Raw genomic sequence first — 21,480 nt, 5'->3', positions numbered from 1 at the left:
ATTGAAAGGCAAAATCATGGCAGAAACTATTAAGGGACCTCCCTTACTTGGCATGAAATGTGACCTATTCTATTCTATATCGTTTTCTACTAAATAGTACTGTTTTTTTCTCTCTTTATAGAACCAGAATCAGATAACATCACAAAGCCATTAATTCATTTATTTGCGGATTAGTGAATGCAAAAAAATAGTTTCCCCAATAATGAAAATTTTGTCATCATATACTCACCCTCATGTTGTTCCAAACCCTTAAGACTTTCTTTCTTCTGTGGAACAAATATTTGTAACTCTAAAAATCACATAAATGAACATAAAAGGAAAGGAAAAACAGTAACATAAAAGATGAGTCATATAGATTACATGTATGTTTCCTTTATGTGATTTTTGGAGCTACAAAGATCTGATCACCATTCACTTGCATTGTATGGACCTACATACAGCTGAGATATTCTTCTAAAAATATTTGTTTGTGTTCTGCTGAAGAAAGAAAGTCATACACATCCAGGATGGCATGAGGGTGAGTAAATAATGAGAGCATTTTCATTTTTGGGTGAACTATCCCTTTAAAAAGTGGATAGTCTTACCATAAAAAAGTACACACCAGCATTTTCCCTTTTGGCTATCTGAATCACCCAATCACCAATGTGAATTATGACATTTTGAAAAACTCGTTGCAACCAATACAGTTCATGTCAATCAATTATGGAGAGAGCCTATTTCTTCTGGCCTCAAGTAAAATGACTGGTTACCCCTTTGTATGCATTTCTGTGAAATGCAAGCCTTTATTATTGTCTTTTTTCAGAAAACTGACATATTGTCATAATGTGACAGAAAGCCAGGATGAAATGTGGCATTTTGAAAAAGGTCAGTTCATGGCCGTCTCAGAATTCATCTGCCTTCATGACGATGGCAGTTGTCATATGGATGTTGGCATGTGCAGTCATCCTATAACTTACAAATAAAGAAAGGGGCCATCTAAGTATGATGACTGCCTGTTCTCTTGTGACATTTTGGAGTTTAAAAGAGCTTCCTGTCTGCTCTTTCCTTTTATATGTAAAATACTTTTTCGGCTGTAGGTAATCACAGCCATGCTGACATTTAGTACAACAGCACAATTGTGAGTGATATTGCAATCATACAACAGTTCTATTAACAAAAAGTTATAACATAGATTTTAGATGCAATGACAGCCTGTCCTAAACAGTGAAGTGTCCCAGTGCTGTTATGCTAAATATCAGCTCTCTTGTATAATTAGAAGTAGATGTGTTGTGTAATAAGATGTAGGATAATATGGGTCAACAAAGATTGAAGAAAGCAGTTTTTACAAATGCATACACTAAAAATCGTCCTGCCAAAAAACAAAACAATTGTGAGTGTTATTCTAACACTTAATATGCTCTTTTCTAACAGACTGGATAGATCAAAGCTGGTAGAAAAACAGTGTCTACATTTTAACCATTCAGCCTTTAGAGCGGTCAGTACTGATGAAGAAAACAAAAGGGTCTTGGGAAGCAATGATTCCATGTCTAGGTGTATTGTTATCATTTTGGCATTTCTTTCGAAGGCCCCTGGTTAGAGCCCCCTCAGCATGAGGAGAGAAAAAGAGGACATGCTCACCCCAGAATCAAATCAAATTCCTCTTATCATCTTGTTATTTGGCGACGTTATCTGTGCAGGTAATGTGGTTATAAATTCAATTTCGGCCGTTGTTTACTGATGCTGGTTGGCTTTCGGCAGAGAAGCAAGCAGTTAATGCTTGACAGTGAATTTATTTGAGCTGTAGTGTGAGTGAAACTTGAAAAGAGAGAGGACTCGCTGGGGGACCGACCATCACTTTCTCAAGGGCATGGCTTCAAGTAGCACTTACATGCAGATCCATGTTTTATTCAGGTCTATTTGCTTTCATTTGGTCACTTGTTAGGCTGTGATGTGTTCACTGAGGGAAAAGGAGACCGGGACTGCTGCCCTTTTCTCTGCTGTCATGTGTAGCTGTCTGTGACTGTATTGATGAGCTTTATTTGAGTAATAGATTTGCCTGAATCAGCCTTGAGTAAATGATTTTCATCATTGTAAAAATTCTCAGTCTCATAGGTTTAGCTGAAACAAGATGGATAGATACACTGAAAAAAATGATTTTGTGGTGAAGTAAAAATTGCAGAAAAGATTAATTAGTTTCTACATTGAATGTGTTATGAACCTGAAAATATTAAGTAAATCCTACATTTGTACTCAATTCAAACATGTAAAAATTAATGCTCTTGCTTATTAGTAAATATTATTTATGATTGTTTTGTTACCTTCAATTTCCCTTGCGGGATCAGTAAAGTATATCTAATCTAATCTAATTTACAATGCGTCATCTTTAAGTAGTAAACCTTGTCATATTTATTCAATAATTTGATTACATTTCACAAGTAGATTCAAAATAAGTACATTTACTTAACTTTCCAGAGCTGGTGTTCCCAGCATGCACCAAGCTTGAATAATTTATGAGCTTGCATGGTTTCACTGTTTGCAAGTTGATTTAAACCATTTTTGTTATTGATTTTGTTGTAACGTTTGGTAACTTCTTGTTTGGTGAGTCTTAAGTTAATTTTCTACTCAAAATTACCCATTAATGATAAAAAAAAATTTAAAAAAATTTAAAAAAATTATGTTGATTGTTACCGTCACTGTGTTTTGTGCACCAAGTGTTGAGGTCTGTGTGCGCAGCTGTAAATCTTGTTTCTTATGCCAGTAATGCAAGGAAATATTGTCTAATAGACTACATAGCATATGCATCAAGCTTCCTTGTGGAATAGTTCTTTGTGTCATGTGGTACAATTGTGTGTAGCTTTTACTTGAAAATATGGTCGCTTAAATTTACTTGCAATTTCTGTGTGGAAATTGTTTCCTAGGTTTTTTTTAAGTAAACCCAACTCCAAATTTTAGTTCAGTATAGATAGATATTATGCAAATTAAAACATGGCTGTAAGTGATACATGTACAGTCTGTTAAATTATTGCCACATGGTTATTGGTTTTGGGAATTCTTATATTTGTCCTTTTTGTGCCCCTTCCTCAACTGTCTCTCTAGGTAAAGTGAAGGGCCTGTATGACACTCAGACGCCAGTGTGTCCGATCTGTCAGACTGTGCTGCGGCCAGGAGAGCTGCAGGAACACATGGAACAAGAAATGGAGCGACTTATGCAGATGCACCACAGGTACTTACTCCAATTCCTACTCAACTTATCTGTAACAGTCTTTCATATTTCTCTTTATTGTTTTATTCTTTCTAAATGTGTTTGGTAAATGGAGACATGGTGCAACAGTTAGCTCATGTGCTCCAGACACATTGGGTGTTATGTGGGTGATGCAGGTTCAAAACTGCCCTACAGCATCCAATTCTCACCCTTCCACCCCCAGTAATTTCAGCCTGATCTCATGAAAATTACATGACTTTGGTCACATTTTTGCCAAATAACATTATGTTGTTCATTACACATTCGTAGCAGTTCAGAGGTGAAAACACTGTGTGGCACTAAAAGCGAGTTAAATGTCCAACCAAACTCCCTACCCTAAGCCGTATACTCAAACTGCACTGCAGACAGAAATTAACCATTGTTTAGTATCATAAAAACATTGATGCAATGCAAAATAATGAGAAATAATAGAAAAATATGTACCTTTTATGCCATTGTTTAAGCCATTGTTTTGAAGTCAAATGTCCCCTTTGACTTTCACTTTTTTATGGATCTGATGATGTTGATAGCCAGAACTTTAGAAGTGCTCTGAGTTAGGTGAAGGCCTTTGCTAAAACCCATGTTAACTAAATATGGCATCTTCAATAAAAAACAACATAATTATCATATTTTTGTACATGACAATAAAACTACAAACACCAAATACTCACAAGTTGAGAAACTGAAACATGTCCATCACTTCCTCTCTTTGACTTTGGACATTTGACATATTCACACTCTTGAATAGAGCTTGGCTTAATTCAGTGCTGTGATGTGCTCCTGGAAACTTGTTTTCTAGATGCAAAGAACATTCAGTTATAACATAACCTTGTATCAGGATTACTAATCAATCCACAACAGAGATTTTAGTGATTCAAGTTTGAAATTACTTACCTCCTGGCGGAGAATATCGCAGGCCTAGACAAAACATTTTTATCGACATTTATTCTTTGAGCTTGCTGAAATGGAGTGGTGGTGGCGTAGTGGGCTAAAACACATAACTGGTAATCAGAAGGTTGCTGGTTCTATCCCCACAGCCACCACCATTGAGTCCTTGAGCAAGGCACTTAACTCCAGGTTGCTCTGGGGGTATTGGCCCTGTAATAAGTACACTGTAAGTTGCTTTGGATAAAAGCATCTGCCAAATGCATAAATGTAAATAAACAAGTCATAAATAGCAAAAAGTCCAAATAAATAAAAAATCAAATCAAATGAATCAACAAATTAATTTATATTTCTTTCTTACCGGGGTAACGTTGCCTCAAGCTTTCAGCTCAACCGACTTTCCGTGACCATTAAAATTTGAAACAGGATGCTCACAAGTTTTGATCACTCACGTGAGTCGAGCGTCTGCGAGCGCGTGGCTTAAAAATAACCAGCGCTACACGCTCAAGTAGTTTGCAGTTTATGATAAACACAATTTTTTGCATCCTTTGCTGAAATATGAGTAAAGAACAGACTATACCATAGACTGTATATTAATACTGAGATAAACATGTCGTCTAAAATACATAGGACAATGGATCTGATAATCTGTCATTTATCCTTTTCTAATCAAACCCAAAGCTGTAGAAGTAGATTTTTCTGCAGTATGAAATGCAAATGCAAAAGTAATGTAGTGTAATTTTCAAAACAATTTATAAACAAAACTTTCAATAATGTAATTTATGCATACACATACATACAGTATACTCACATTAAGCAACTGTCAACCCAAAGAACCCTTTTGTGCAATAAAGGGTTATTGTTTTTCCATAAATCTTTGTAAATAGAACCTTTTTGGCATAAAGCGTTCTTTGAAGATGAGTAAAGAACCCTATGGTTCTATATAGAACCCAAAATAACCTATGAGTGTATTAAACAGAAAAGTGCCGCGATACGTACAAGGAGCCACATCAAAATCATTTTGCAAAAATGTAGGTATTGTAACGTGATTCTATGAGACCAGGTTGAATAATTTCCTGTTACTCTCCTCTGTATTTGTCTAATATAAACCCCCAAAATATTGATTATAAATAATATAAATAAATACTAAAGTTTTAATTTGCGCCGTCCTTCACCGTGATTACTTATTATATTCTGCAGCACCATTTACTCCATAGTGGTTCTTATCTGTGTTTTGCTGTCATCATAATCCAAATTCTTATTAAAATGCAAACAAATAAAAATAACAGTAGTGTTTACCATATTTACACCTTCTCTTACACTCTTTTAATATTTCATTCTCCACCATCATCTCAATCATCACCACTACCTCTCAAGAAATTACATTAACCACTATCACTTTGAATAAAAGCATCTGCTAAGTGACTAAATGTGAATAACATTCAGTGTGGAGAGAAAGAGGAAACCTGTCATCTTCCATTGAAATGAACATGATACAATCAATACAGCCCCTATGAGACGATCAATAATCTATAAACTCTGTTCACTAAGCATCCCTCTTTTTCTCTCCTGCCTTCTCTTGTTTTTCTATCCGTCCAGTTCAGATCTGAGATCATCAGTCGAGGGTAGATTTGATTGTTTTGAGCTGCCTCCGTCTATATGTTTCGGCCAGGATATGCAGACAGTAAAGTGGCGCTGACAGTCAGCATGCTCTTCTGTCACTCCAATTCAAATCTCATCCAGGCTCATGAAAATGCATCGCCGCACTTAGTAGAGATATCAAAAGAGGAGACAAGAGAAGGAGAGATGCAAAGATGGAGGAAGGGCAGAGTTAAGACAGATTGAGACAATGAACGCTCGAGAACACACACACGTAAACTCCCTAAAACCCCCTCCCTCTAGCCTGTCCCTTCCTTAGGCACATTAAATGCTTCCAGGTCTTGATGGCATATTTATCTACACCCTCAGGCTATCTGCACCATGCCTCCACCCCTCTCTCTGTCTCCTCCATCACTGCAACATCACAAATTACAAGCTGTTACATTGTTCGTGACATTTCGCAGCCAGTCGAGCTCAAGGCAGTCCCCGTGAAAATCATAGCAAGCTAATAATGCGTTTCCTCAGTGTTTGCTATCAGCATCAGACGAGGCAGGGCGGCACATTAGCCACTCTGAACACATGAAAGATTTCTCCAATAAAGAAATTATAACCGTAATCTGCTTAGTGACAGAGCTGTGGACAGTAATTGTGTCAAATTGAACTCGGCCCTAGGGTGTGTTAGAGCCTTCCTGCTGTACAGGACCTGAGTGGAGACTTTCTTTTTTTTTTATCTTATTGTGAAGGAAATGTCGGTTGAGATCAGTACGCTACCTGATCCCTGGTTTCAGAGCATGTCTGCTTTGAGTGATTTTAAAGCAAGGGCAAGTGTTGTTTGTAATGGGGCAGTGGTGAAATATGAGTTCACGATTTGAGTCCTGTTAATAACGCTATCTCTTATTTATAGTCAGGGTCCAGCTCAAAAAGAGTGTCTCGCTTCTGGGTCGCCTAAGGTACAGACACCAACGTACTTCACAACACTTGTTATATATAATTCATTTATCTCCACAGGCAATAATAATTGTTCTCTTTCTCTCTCAGTCTCTGTTCTCTATGCACATAAAGAGAGAGGGTTTTTCCTCCGCTTCTTCTCCACGTCCCGCTGATGAGGCTGTACACTCTGACAGGTACCAGGTGAGAACAGGGCAGACAATGCACAATATTTCATGCATGAATAACAGCATAAGGTTATATTTCTCTTATTAGGTTTAAAAGGATGAGAAATGCAAAATCAATAAGGCTATAATAGCGATTAAATGCAACTTTCAAAACTTACAGTTAAGATCTTATTTCAGGGTAGACAAATCCAGTCCCTGACTCCATGACATGTCAATCAAGTGTTTGAGACAGCCCTTAGTATAGTGCTGCCACCTACTGGACTTTAAGTGAATAAAAAAAATAAAAATCCTTGATTAACATTTATGCTCATTCTTGAAGAGATTATAAATATTGAGATTCAATTTTTTCCAAGATTATTCAAATTCTGTTTTACTGAGAATATTTAAATTGAAGTTTCATTTTTTCCCTCCCCTCTTTTTTCATTTCAGACATTTTTGCGAGTGCGAGCAAACAGGCAAGCAAGACTCAATGGTATGTTGTAAATATCAGTATCTTACAAAATTCCATTTCTCTCTTTTTTTTAAATTATTCTTTCTTGTATGGGATTTCAGAGGGGCTTGAATATGACCAAATCTATGTAAATATTAAAACAGCTTTATTTAATATATAGACATTTATGATTAAAAGTCTCTAAATTGTATAAAAAGGGGAAGATATTCACTCAGTATAACAAATTGTTCTTAAACAGTAATGATTCTGGCTGAGTTCAGAATGGCATACTACCATACTACCCATACTATTTCTGACATAGCTGCCATAGAACTCAGCCACACTTTTAGTCACAAACAAGATCAAATAGTTAAAGCACCATCCCTGACCTTTGACCTAGCACCCTCGCAAGCAGAGGATTATTGACCTTTAACCTTTTGATATGTTAACAGTTAAGGAGCTCTGCTGGTGCAGGTGCTATGCCAAACAGAAAGTGAAATCTATTCATGACTATGGATTCCCACATGTATCTTCATGTCCATTGGCTGGTAAGATGTTCTCCACACACAGCACACAACTGCGGATTCAGTACTGAGATTTTTATTATTTTCTTAAAAATAATAATAATAATTCATGGGGAAAAAAAAGAGATTTATTAAGCTTGAATAGTCTTCCAGAATAATAATCAGCATTGATTTAAAATAATTTTTTAAGGAGCAAATAAATTTAGAGTTACGGGATGGTTAAAATTACACAGGTCCTACTTAGTTGATTAACAACCAGATATTACACAGAGTATAGAATCTTTGTACTGTGAAAGATTGGTACTCTATCACAATGAATCTTTTATCGGGACTGTTAATTTTTATGTTGTTTCATTAACATCCAAAAAAGGTGCACTGGAGGTTTGGTCACAGCTAATTGATCAGATTCGCTTTCTAATTAATGATCCTCTCTCTGTTATGGTCAACTTCACTATGATTGTAAGGGCCCCTTCTCTCTGTTTCTACTAGTCCTCTTTGACTCTATTATGAGCGGAGGCCCCTAAAGTTTAATGTCCCTTAACGTCATTAGCAGCTTAGCAAACCACAGAGTGATTTTAATGGAATGGTGGATTCTGTTCCACTGTGCTGAATTTTACTTCATGTATGTGTGTGTGTGTGTGTGTGTGTGTGTGTGTGTGTGTGTCTGTGTGTCAGAGAGAATACTGGAAAACCTTTATTTGTCTTTATTTCATAATCAGATAAACAGATCAATTCAATTCCCTTACTATATATATATATTTATTTTAATTTTTTTTGGAGATAGAGGTCTTTTTGTCTTATCGGCTTATATCAGGTTGAGATCATACGTTTCTGACCTGTTTCTGTCGCACTCTGGCGTTTTGCATTATCTATTTCCATCATAAAACTGCCACTAGAAAAAAATCAAATCAAAAAATATAATTTATGTTTCGTATTCTTAGATAAGAACAAACTTAAAACCAACATTGTCACAAGCAGCACTAAAATTCTATTTATCTGAGCAGCTGTTTTTATTACTGTTTTACATAAAATTCAATTTTTTTACAGCACGCATTGGGAAACTGAAAAGACGGAAAGCTGAGGAGGATCAGGTATGACGGCCATTCAGTCATTCAGTCGTTGTGTACTGTACATGTAAAAGTGGAAACTGTTAGGGAAGACCAACTCCCTATTAATGCCAATTGTTTTAAAATTGTTCAACAAGCACATATAGGTGTGGTGTTCGGTTGTCCACATACTCGTGGCCATATAATGAACCTTCCCCTACTGCCCACTGTGAACCCCTGTGTCTATAGCTCCTCTAGATCTGTTTTCAACATTCAGCCCTGTTTGTGATGTCTGTTTTTGACTGGCAGGTGGGATAAGACATGCTGTTTGTTCAGGCAGCTGTCTTGTTCAGCTCAGTCAGTCATATAAAGGATAAGATAGGTAGATGTGGGTGATAGAGGGGCCCGGAAGGACCAGGTAAACTATGAACCAGCAAGTGAAACGTCTGTTTGTTTTTATTTTTCACTTCTTTCAAGAGGGCATTTAGGGCAGGTAGCAGATTCTCAAGGCTGGCAGGGACATTTTTACCAGAGATACTGATATATATATATATTTGTGTGTGTGTGTGTGTGTGTGTGTGTGTGTGTGTGTGTGTGTGTGTTTTAACAGAGAGACGGCATGTGTGTTGCTGAAGATGGCTCTGTGCTGTCAGCCGGCAGTGAGTTTGAATGGGCTGAACAGAGAAGAATACAGATGGTTTCGGTTCTCAGAGGTTTCAGAGGTACAAAACACACAAGCTTAGTGATACAGATTATCAGATTATAAAAACACAATAATACTTTATTTATAATTTAATATTAATCAACATATTCATGATTCATGTAAAAAAATAAAATAAAAAAATATATATATATTTTGACTTGTCCCTCCTTAAAAAAAAGCAAAAATCTAAAGCTAAAATGAGGCACTTACAATAGAATTGAATGGGGCCAATCCGTAAACATTAAAATACTCATTGTTTCAAAAGTATAGCCACAAGATGTAAACAATATGCATGTTAACATGATTTTGGTGTGATAAAATCACTTACTAAAGTTATATCCAATTTTACAGCTGTGTTGCTATGATGACGTAAAGCTGTAAACGCTAAAACCCTAAAACAACCATATTTTAACAATCGATTTAAACAACTGAAGAACTAGATAGATAGATAGATAGATAGATAGATAGATAGATTCATAGATAGATAGGTAGATAGATGTGTTTTTCTACTTGGTTTCTAGGGTGAGCTCATTTGGTTGCTAGGCAGTTACCAGGGTGATACTCAAAAGGCTCCTTGCTAGTCTGAGTAAATGAAATAACCAGGAATTCTCCATGATATTCTGGTGCAGAGATATGTGATTTGGGTAACACTTTATTTTAATGTGTCCTTTTTACACATATTACAAATATTTACTATAGTAATAACAGTCAATTATGTGTTATTACAAGCAACTAACCCTAAACCAAACCCTTACCCTAACCCTATAGTAAGTACATATTGTTAAATAGTAGGGGTGTAACGGTACATGTATTCGTCCCGAACGTCACGGTACTGATGTCACGGTTCGGTGCATGCAGTCAGACGAAGAATACATCTGAGTCAGTCACAGGCGATCCACACTCCAATCCAGAAGGGGGCGTGCGCGGTAATGCAATGCTATTTGCTAACCACCACAACACCAACCCAAAACAAGAATGGTGAGTTCAGATGACACGCAAGAGCTCGAAGACCCGCCTGCTTGTTTTAAATCAGCAGTGTGGGAAACCAAACCCCATTTGGTTGCTAGGTAGTTACCAAGGTGATACTCAAAATGCTCCTTGCTACCCTGAGTCAAATGAAAGAAACCGGAAGTCCCTACAATGTTCTGGTGCAGAGATATTTTGTTACTTGGTTGCTAGGGTAACCCCATCTGGTTGCTAGGCAGTTACCAAGTTGATACTCAAAAGGCTCCTTTTCAGCCTGAGTGAAATGAAAGAAATCGCAAGTCTCTATGATGTTCTGGTGCAGAGATATGTGATTTGTTACTTGGTTCCTAGGGTAACCCCATCTGGTTGCTAGGCAGTTACCAAGGTGATACTCAAAAGGCTTCTTGCTACCTTGAGTCAAATGAGCCAACCCGGAAATGTCTATGATGTTCTGTTGCAGAGATGTGTGTTTTGTTACTCGGTTGCAAGGGTAAACCCATCTGGTTCCTAGACAGTTACCAGGGTGATACTCAAAAGGCTCCTTGCCAGCATTAGTGAAATGAGCCAGTCCGGAAGTGTCTACGATGTTCTGGTGCGGAGATATGTGTTTTGTTACTTGGTTGCTAGTTTGATCTCATTTGGCTGCTATGCAGTTACCAGGGTGATACTCAAAAGGCTCCTTGCCAGCCTGAATCAAATGAGCCAACCCGGAAGTGTCTACGATGTTCTGGTGTAGAGATTTGTATTTTGTTACTCGGTTGCTAGGGTAAACCCATCTGGTTGCTAGGCAGTTACCAGGGTGATACTCAAAAGGCTCCTTACCAGCCTGAGTGAAATGAGTCAACCTGAAAAAGTGTCTATGATATTCTGGTGTGGAGATATGTGTTTTGTTACTTGGTTGCTGGGGTGAGCTTATTTGGTTGCTTGGCAGTTATCAGGATGATACTCAAAAGGCTTCTTGCCAGCCTGAGTCAAATGAGCCAACCTGTCATTGGCTACGATGTTCTGGTGCAGAGACGTATTTTGTTAGTTGGTTGCTAGGGCGAGCTCATTTGGTTGCTAGGCAGTTACAAAGGTAATGATCAAAAGGCCCCTTGCCAGCCTGAGCCAAATTAGCCAACCCAGAAGTGTCTACGATGTTCTGGTGTGGAGATATGTGTTTTGTTACTTGATTGCTAGAGTAACCTCATCTGGTTGCTAGGCAGTTACCAGGGTGATACTCAAAAGGCTCCTTGCCAGCCTGAGTCAAATGAGCCAACCCAGAAGTGTCTGCGATGTTCTGGTGCAGAGATATGTGTTTTGTTACTTGGTTGCTAGGGTAATCCCATGTGGTTGCTAGGCAGTCGCCAGGGTGATACAAAGAAGGCTGCTTGCTGACCTGAGTCATACAAGCCAAAAATGAAGTCTCTACGATATTCTGATCCTGAGATACCCATCTAAGCGATTGGAATGGAAGTCAGTGGGGTTTGATTGCTAGGGTGCTCTAATGGTTGCTAGGGCGTGGCTAAGTAGTTTCCATGATGATACTTGATGACTGATTGCTCACCCAAGTAAAACAAGCCAACTCTCATGTCTCTAGGACATTCTGATCCAAAGATATCACTCTCAGCCATTTTGAATGGAAGTCTATGCAGGTGGTTGCTAGGTGCCGTAAATGGTTGCTAGGGCATGGCTATTCCATTGCCAAGGTGATACTTAAAGACTGATTGGTAGCCAGAGTGAAATGAGCCCGCCCCATGTCTCTACGACATTCTGATTGGGAGATATGATCCCACAAATATCAGTGTCTTGTCATAGTTGGAAAAAAACAATTGTTTTCATGGGCGAGACCTTTGCTATGGTATGCCTATGGGGCATTTTTGGGCCAGTTTTACCCCCCAAGGGTACATCTTACCCCAATCTTATGTAATGCTCCAAAACTGCTTGCTAAGCCATATGAAAGGAGTCCACCCACATGTCTCTACGAAATTCTGATCCGGAGATATGATCCGTCAAATTTCTTGCATTGACTTGTCATAGTAGGGAATAAATCCCATCCCATAGTACACTATGGGACTTTTTGAGATGGTGTTTTGCGCCCCAGGTGTGCACCGTACCTCCCATCCCTTAGACAAGTAATAGCACAGGTGTTCTCAATAGGCCGGTCATTTTGATACCTCATTTGTGGGTTACGATAAATGGTGGGGGTTGAGTTAGGTGCCAAAAAAGTGTACGGAAGAATAATAATAAGTATGTGAGATTGCTTCGCAAGCACTATTAACTATATATGTACATTTCCTCAAGAAAATGGAAGTGGTGCATGTCTTGCCAAAACTCATCACAGAGGGGCTTTAGTACACTGCCCTGAGTTAAACAAGCCACCCCCAAATCTGTACGATGTTCTGGTGCAGAGATATGTATATTGCTACTTTGTTGCTAGAGTGAGCTCATTTGGTTGCTGGGAAGTTGCCTGGGTGATACTAACAAGGCTCCTTGCTAGCCTAAATCAAATGATTCAACACTGAAGTCTGTATGATATTCTGATCCAAAGATATCCCACTGAGCCAATTTGAATGGAAGTCAATAGGGTTTGGTTGCTAGGATGCTCTAAATGGTTGCTAGTGTGTGGTTAAGTAGTTTTCAGGGTGATACTTAAAGGCTGTTTGCTAGTCTGATTCAAAAAATCCAAATTTGAAGTCTGTACGATGTTGTGGTGCAGAGATATGGGTTTTGCAATACGGTTGCTAGGGTAAGCCAATCTTGGTGCTAGGCAGTTGCCAGTGTGATACTAACAAGGCTCCTTGCTAGCCTGAATCAAACGAGTCAACACTGAAGTCTGTATGACATTTTGATCCAGAGATACACATCTAAGCCATTTTGAATGGAAGTCAAAGGGGTTTTTGTTGCTAGGTGCTCTAAGTGGTTGCTAGGGCATGGCTAAGTAGTTTCCAAGTGGATACCTGAAGACTGATTGCTCACCCAAGTAAAACAAGCCAACTCTTATGTTTCTAGGACATTTTGATCTGAAGATATCCCTCTCAACCATTTTTAATTTAAGTCAATAGGGCGTGTTGCTAGGGAGCTTTAAATGGTTTTTAGGGTGTGGCTAGCCAGTGACAAGAGTGATTCTTATTGGCTGCTTGCTAACCTGACTCAAAAGAGCCAATCTGCAAGTCTTTACGATATTCTGTTCTGAAGATATCCTTCTGAGCCATTTTGAATGAATATGAAGTGTGGTGGCTAGGGTGCCGTAAATGGTTGCTAGGGCATGGCTACGCCATTTCCAAAGTGATACTTAAAAACTGATTGGTAGCCCGAGTGAAATGAGCCCGCCCCCATGTCTCTACGACATTCTGATTGGGAGATATGATCCGACAAATTTCTTGCATTGATGTCACAGTAGGAAAATAATCCCTTCCCATAGTACCCTATGGGACTTTTTGAGACAGTTTTTTGCCCCCCAGGGGTGCAGCGTACCCCCCATCCCTTAGAAAAGCCATAGCACAGGTGTCCTCAATAGGTCGGTCATTTTGACGCCTCATTTGTGGGTCTACGACAAACGGTGCGGGACGAGTTAGATGTATAATAATAATAATATAAGTATGTGAGATTATAATAGTGATGCTTTGCTTTGCAAGCACCACTGATAATAATACGTTTAAACAGTAGATCAGTAGGCTTTTTCAAGCCAAACTAATTAGTGAAAGTGCTTTTATAAAGTTATAAGCTTTTATATCCTCCAAAAATTGGCCCCATTCACTTCCATTGTAAGGGCCTAACAGTAACTTTGATTTTTGCTTTTTTTTAAAGAAAAGGAGGGATGAGTCAAAATTATTTCTGTGGTAATCAATATTATGTCACAAATGCTTTCGATTGAGCTTAGCTTGTATTGAACCCAGAATATTCCTTTAACGTGTAATGTGAATGTATACAACCTTACTGTAAAGTTTTACCCAAAAAAATCTGAATAGAAATCTGAATAGAAATCAGGAAATAATGCGCAAAAAGGATGCATCTAAAAGTCACTTAACTGATAAAATCAGAGAAGAACCAAGTCTGTGTGTGTGTGTGTGTGTGTGTGTTGAGTACACAGCAGACACATGAGGTAGTTGGAGTGCTAACCTTTTCAGAAGGGGATTACGGTAATAGCACTGATCCAGGGGTCAAAAACAGAGGTAGAGCCGATCAAACAAGACTCAGAGGTCATTCAGACCCTTGTGTTGTTATAAGTACGACAACTTACATCTCTACCTATTGTGTTTCTGAAGTTAACCTCTAACACAATGAATGCACACTCTATAATCTATTTTGGCACTTTGTGCACAGTCTTTGTGCTCTAATTCTGCATAAACACATTTGAGGCTTTTATTTATTGGCCAGTATCTCTCAATTACTGCCCCCAGGCTTGCCTGTGAACATTTGTTGTTCTCTGTCTTAAGGTTTGGTGAGCAACACATTGAAAGAACACCACGACAGCGATGCAGATCTGGATGTGGATGGTGATGATACTATGGATTATGGAAAAGCCCAGTATCCTTATTCATGCTGTCAGTCAGCACAGTTTCTGGCACAGCTTTTGTTTGTTTGTATGAATAAAAGCATTTCTGATGATAAGTTTCCTCAGCCAATTGTCTCAGATATACAGAGGCGGATGTGATTCCCTGTTCAGACAATAAACCCAGAGATGCAGAGGAGAGGCAAGCACTTAGAGCTGTTTTAAAATATGTTCAGACACAAATTGCACACTTTTATTAGGAGTCCTACATACCTTTCTCATTTCTCAAAACCATTTTTTTATCCTTTTAAAGTGGGGACACATCCAACAGGTTATCTCCAGAGCAAACCAAGTTGGCAAACTCAGGTGAGCCTTGTGAGTTTTCATGTGTTTTTAACATATTCTGTATGTTTTCTACTACAGTATGTAAAGCTAGTTGTTTTTGCTTGTGTTAATGCATGAATTGAATAAATAATAGTTGTCCTTTGTGTGTAGAAGCTCCAACTACAAGTAATGGAGAGTTTGACAACAACAGAAGCACATCTCCAAGAACCTGCCAAAACAGCGAATTAGAGATGTAAGTGTATCTTAACAAAAACACACACAGTTTTGAATGCATCATTTGTGTATACGTCACAAAATGTTTGTTCATCACAGTATTGACATTTGCCTCAGATTAACTACAACTGAGCTATCTTAACTGAAATAGTTTGAAATCTTTCATAAGTGCCACCTCACATAAAAAAACACAAATACTATTGGAGTGGTGGATATGGCGCTTATGTGGGAGAGGCAAGTTCGAATCTGGTCTGTGTTGTGTGCTGATCCCTTTCCACCCTCTTTAGCCAATAATTTATTGATTCAGGTGCCTCCACCCACCACTCTTCTTCTCATCTCTTCTCCTCTCCCACCCTCCTCTGCATCTCTGTCATGTTTTTGGAAGTAAATATCTTCAGGATTATGATGCAGCACTTTTTAAACCTTGTTGGAAAAAGGGATTTAAACTTCTTTCCATGTGCACTTGGACAGATTTTTAAGCATTACTAAATGTGCAGCTGAGGTCATGTTTGCACATAGAAGGGACACATGAGGAATTATAAATTGGCTGACCCATTCAATAACAATGTCACTTCTTTCTCAGTGGGGTTACACTTTGGCAGGTTAACTGAAGCGTGTGTGCCACACGTTTCAGAGTGTGTCATTAATCAGCTTGTTGGATTCATTTATCAGTCAGGGAGGGTCAGATCGCTATGAAACTATGAAATATTTTTTAAATGATTCAAATTTTTTACTTGCAAGTGATTTGTACATACGTATTTGCATGTCCGCTTACAGGTTAGAGAGATTGCATCGTTACCGTTAAAATAATTCTCACTCTTAAATGGCTCTCTCTCTCACACACACACTGAAACTTCATTGCGATTTCATATATTACAATAAATAAGGCAATAGTCCATTCTTTCTCACAATGATGAACGCAGAGGGGCAATTCGGTGATTGTCATTATATTTCTTGTTCGTTGTATATGTTGGTTTGCAAATCTTGGCATTTCGAATTCTCATGAAATGTATTATTTATAAGTCAACAAGAAACCCCGTTTGAAACCCACTTTACAGGATAACAAGATAAAAAGCACAGTAGGGCATTTATAAATCAGGAAATTATTGGATCGTGAAAAGGGGGTGTTTCTACTAGAATGGAGACGGGCTTGATAGCGAGTTTCCTAAAACAATGCCCAAATAGCTATTAGTTTGGCTATTAGTTAACATTATCCAATAGCCGGCACTAAGTTGAAAATTAAATTTGATTGCATTTTGATCAAAGATTATGAAGACAAAAAAAAAAATCTTTATTTTGAACAATGTGCACTGATGAATCATTCGCAATAATACCAGGAATATGCATTAAGAAAGTAAATTGGGTCAATAATTCTGTTTTAAATTGCTATTTTGGTTGGACATCATCCTCAATAATTTGTATATATATTAGCTGTGTACCTCTGTAACATTTCTGGTTTGGAGCAGATTTTTGCTCTCCATCACCACTCTCCAATGGGTATTTAGCCTGAGGATGAGGCCAGATATTTTACATTTCCAGACAGTCGCGAGAGAAAAAAACAGCATTCATTATGCTTATATTTGGCGACTATTACATGAGGCATTTTTGATGGATCACTTAAACCTCCTGCTGTCATAGTTCAATTCCTGTGAGCTGATTAAATGCTGCTGCGTTGGCCAGGATGTTCCTGTCGGGGATTAGGGGGCTCTGAGCGAGTGTTATTTAATTGTGGTAAAGTGGGAACACTCGAGTGAGGACAGTTTAGTGAGCCAAGAAGGAAGACCGTTTCTGACAAATGACAGTCTGCCGCGGGGCGCTCGCGTCCCGGCCCTGTGTGGACACACTAATAAAGCAATTACACTGGGACAATGTTTGCACACTGTGGTTACACCTCTGTCCCTCACTTGCTGCTGCGAATGCCGCTACAAGGGTCCATCCAGTTTCTAATCCTATGCCATTTTGTCCACACCGGTGTGAAACATGAACTTATTTTAAGGAGCAATATTTGCCCCCTGGAACTGATTTTCAGGGGGATTTTATTTTCTCTGATGATGGCATATTTTGCCTAACCACATAAAAACACATTGTATCATGATAATTTACATTTCAAATCAATTGGAGTACATTATTAACAATTATGATTGCAATACCAATAAAATCAACTGAACATTAAATATAAAAGTAGCTGTAAATAATGCACAAGATATGCAGTAGAACACAATAAACGCTCTGCTAGAATACATTTTAAACAATTGTACATTCGCTACAGTATGTTTTGTGATTATATAGCTCTCTACTGTCCACCATTAAAGGAGATTTTGATATGATTGCTGTTTGAAACTTAAGAGTTGTTGGGAATGTTTTCTTCACATTCAGATCTATTAGTAGTTTTAAGTTAATCAAATAACATTTCATGTTAGCAACACATTCAACAACACTCGCCTAAAACCTTTTAGCTTCCAATCCTGGATATGCCCAGGTTAATTTATGAACCTTGTCCATGCTTGTTTTGATATATACTGTATATACTGTATTTTTTATTTTATTCATAATATGGAATTATGCTGCACTTTGTCTAACACAAGATGGTTGATTGACTCTAAAGTTACTACACATTTCTGATGGACCTTTTTTTTTTTTTTTTGCCTTCTGATATCCCTCTTTTGGCAAACCAGGCAAGATTTACATGTCAAACGTGCACATATGCAGTGTAAACTCTTTGTTTTTTACTGTTCATCAAATTTGACAGCAGAATTTAGGGTGGCACATGCTCATGTATTACAATGTTTAATGTGCTTCTGAATGCATCTCATTTAATGATGCAATCTGTCTTGTGATTACTGTTCATGTGTAATTTAGAATTCATAGCATGTGGCCTTCAGCAACACAGCCTTGGGCACACTGTGACTCTCTAATCAATCTCTGATGGATTTCTTCTTTGTTTTGTTTAGTGTATCGAATAACCCCTCCCTCAGCATGCTGGAGTCCCTAAAAACACGGATCAGAGATCTGGAGAAGCAGCTCACGCGAGGGGACAGATACAAGTGTCTCATCTGCATGGTAAGCTTGGCCTTGCTGTTTAAATGTCTGAGTTTAAAATCTAATCCAAGAGAAATTCATGCCCTATACACAAATTTCCTGTAACATGTACAGGTATGCCCAGTTATATAAATGTACTGTGTTCAGAAATTCCTAGAAATGTTATCATACAATACAAAGTACTAAACTGTACCTTTTAAGATACAAGGGCTGTCACTGGGGTGGTACCCTCAAAGGGATATATTTTGTATCTCTAGTTAGTTATAACTCATTTAAAAAGATTGTTTATAACTTGTTTTGGGTTCATAATTGTAGCATATTGTGTACCTTTAAAGGTACATTTATATGAATTGTTCCTCTGTGAACAAAAATGTATCTGCACAGTATCTTTTTGTATTACTGTCTATTAACATATGTACTGTAATACTAATGAAGTACATGGTCTTATTGTGTATATATTTTGTGGAGCTGCTCTTAATTACATCGCTGTTGTTATTACTATCCATTATAGTAACATGTAGGTGTAATATGTGTAACATGGTGCTTGTTATTCATGTAGAATTTCCATTGGTAGAAATGTTTAAGCCAAGGGTTTAAAAACAATACTAATATTTAATATATTTCCAAATATATTTCTAAATGTGCTTCATGTGGTGTATCACTTATTAAAATGTATGGTCAATGGTATGTTATTAATAAAATGTATTATTATTATTATTATTATAAAGTTATTAGTTTACATATTTGGTCTTTACATAGGAAATAAGTACGTGCATACATGCATTTTTTTTTCTTTAGGATTCCTACACAGTACCACTCACCTCTATCCAGTGCTGGCATGTCCACTGTGAGGAATGCTGGCTTCGCACTCTGGTGAGTTGAACATGTTTCATAAATCTTTTAAATAGACAAGAAAGGATTTTTAGTACAACAAGTGTTGAACAACATTATATCTGTTAATAAGAAGTGAAGTAAATTGAGAATTAAACTATTTCATAGAGGATTATTGTCTTCGATTGTTAAATTATTTAATTCTTTCCTGTTTTTCACAGGGAGCAAAGAAACTGTGTCCACAGTGCAACACTATCACCTCACCTGGGGACCTGAGACGAGTGTATTTGTGATAATAGCTGGCCTGTCATCTGCCTGTTTGCACTCTATACAAACTGATCAATTTTACTGAGGAGACCCTTTCTGGCCAATGACGCCTTGCACAACAGAGGAATGAATGCTGACATTTAATAAGTTCCTGTCAAAATGCAACCCAGTTAGATGAAGACCACTGTGACCAGTTTTCATTTCTTGATGAAATGGTAAAATGTTATGGTATAAACCTTCACAATAATGTGCCATAACAATAATGTGAGGACAGTAAAACTGATCACAAAATGGTGTTTCAATGTATAGAATCTTTTCATCAAGAATAAAATATTGTTTTTAAGTTATTCTCACAAAGAAAGATATAAAGCAATCTGTCCAACAGCTTTATAAATGTTTGCAACAAACACTGAATAGATTTTTTCCAAAATTGCATCTAGCAGTGTTCTGATCTGAAATGGAAAAGAGTTAAAGGAATTGTTCGCCATAAAATTCTATCCTCATTTACTCATCCTCATATCAAATCAGATGTGTATGACTTTATTTCTTCTGCAGAACAAACAAAGATTTTTAGAAGAATATCTCAGCTATGTTGGTCCATACAATGCAAGTCAATGGTGACCAGAACTTTGAAGCACCAAAGGCACATAAAGTAGCATAAAAGTAATCCATACAACTCCAGTGGTTTAATCCATAACTTCAGAAGTGATATGATAGGTGTGGGTGAGAAACAGATCAATATTTAAGTCCTTTTTTACTATCAATCTCCACTTTCACTTTCACACTCTTCTTTTTTGTTTATGGTGATTCGCATTGTTTGGGCATATCGCCACCTACTAGGCAGGGAGGAGAATTTAGAGTAAAAAAGGACTTAAATATTGATCTGTTTCTCACCCACACGTATCATATCGCTTCTGAAGACATGGATTTGAACACTGAAGTTGTATGGATTACTTTTATGCTGCCTTTATGTGCTTTATGGAGCTTCAAAGTCCTGGCCACCAATCACTTGCATTGTGTGGACCGACAGAGCTGAGATATTCTTATAAATTTCTTTGTGTCTAGTAGAAGAAAAAAAAAGTCACACATCTGGGATGGCATGAGGGTGAGTAAATGATGGGAGAATTTTCATTTCTGGGTGAACTATCTCTTAAACCTTTTAATCATTTAAAATGTGTTTTGTATAGAATGTGCAAAAAGCATTGAATCTTGTACATTTATTTTCCATACTGTAATTTAATAGTTTACCCCGTAAGAACTATCACTTAATGGGATCTTTGAAATATGGTTTAAGATAAATTATCTTATGTTACCTTCAATGTAATATGCTATGTGTAATATAGTGTATTTGTTTATCTTATGCATTTAAAAAAATATTTTTTGTCTGATGATCCCATTTTCTGTTACTCTTATCCTAAGCATGCTTATAGTTACAGAGACAAAATTGCAAAGCCATTTCCCCAAGGTTTGTAGATTTAAAGAGTCAGTAATCAAATAGTTCTCAAATTATTCATAAACATAAATAAAATATTTTTTATTTCATGGTCCTCCAGCAGATATTCTGACTTAAAGGACTTACCTGTATATTTACTACATTTTTAGCTCTACTTCAAATTTACTTCAAAACAAAGATATCAACACATTGACATTTAACCCCTGACAGGTGATTGGCTAGTTGCTGTATTAATATATGTCTTATGTAGAAGAGTCACAATTAGGAGCAGGTAATGTTGATTCTTAGTGCAGGGTAGGGACGCTATGTTCAGCTTAGTCCTCACTTCTCTCCAGTGCCAATCAGAACAAAGGTCTCCTGACTCTGAGTA

The 21,480-nt window shown here is 37.5% G+C and overlaps 1 protein-coding gene across 1 annotated transcript in view; it reads left to right on the top strand.

Moving 5' to 3' along the window:
• The window catches only part of LOC127414912 (E3 ubiquitin-protein ligase RNF220-like), a 47,395-nt gene extending 27,310 nt beyond the window's left edge, over positions 1 to 20,085 (top strand). The window contains exons 4-16 of the mRNA XM_051653308.1: positions 3,082 to 3,202; positions 6,609 to 6,654; positions 6,743 to 6,835; positions 7,249 to 7,291; positions 8,821 to 8,864; positions 9,430 to 9,541; positions 14,907 to 14,997; positions 15,105 to 15,193; positions 15,275 to 15,328; positions 15,458 to 15,539; positions 18,472 to 18,580; positions 19,358 to 19,432; positions 19,612 to 20,085. Coding sequence (XP_051509268.1) covers positions 3,082 to 3,202; positions 6,609 to 6,654; positions 6,743 to 6,835; positions 7,249 to 7,291; positions 8,821 to 8,864; positions 9,430 to 9,541; positions 14,907 to 14,997; positions 15,105 to 15,193; positions 15,275 to 15,328; positions 15,458 to 15,539; positions 18,472 to 18,580; positions 19,358 to 19,432; positions 19,612 to 19,683 — 1,031 coding nt within the window. The 3' untranslated portion in view covers positions 19,684 to 20,085. The remainder of the gene's footprint in view (positions 1 to 3,081; positions 3,203 to 6,608; positions 6,655 to 6,742; positions 6,836 to 7,248; positions 7,292 to 8,820; positions 8,865 to 9,429; positions 9,542 to 14,906; positions 14,998 to 15,104; positions 15,194 to 15,274; positions 15,329 to 15,457; positions 15,540 to 18,471; positions 18,581 to 19,357; positions 19,433 to 19,611) is intronic.
• Positions 20,086 to 21,480: the final 1,395 nt, after the last annotated feature.

This window comes from Myxocyprinus asiaticus, chromosome 24 (assembly GCF_019703515.2).
Source record: "Myxocyprinus asiaticus isolate MX2 ecotype Aquarium Trade chromosome 24, UBuf_Myxa_2, whole genome shotgun sequence".
Classification (NCBI taxonomy): Eukaryota; Metazoa; Chordata; class Actinopteri; order Cypriniformes; family Catostomidae; genus Myxocyprinus; species Myxocyprinus asiaticus.
The sequence above is the reverse complement of the archived record's forward strand: the minus strand, read 5'-3'. Positions and strand labels throughout refer to the sequence as shown.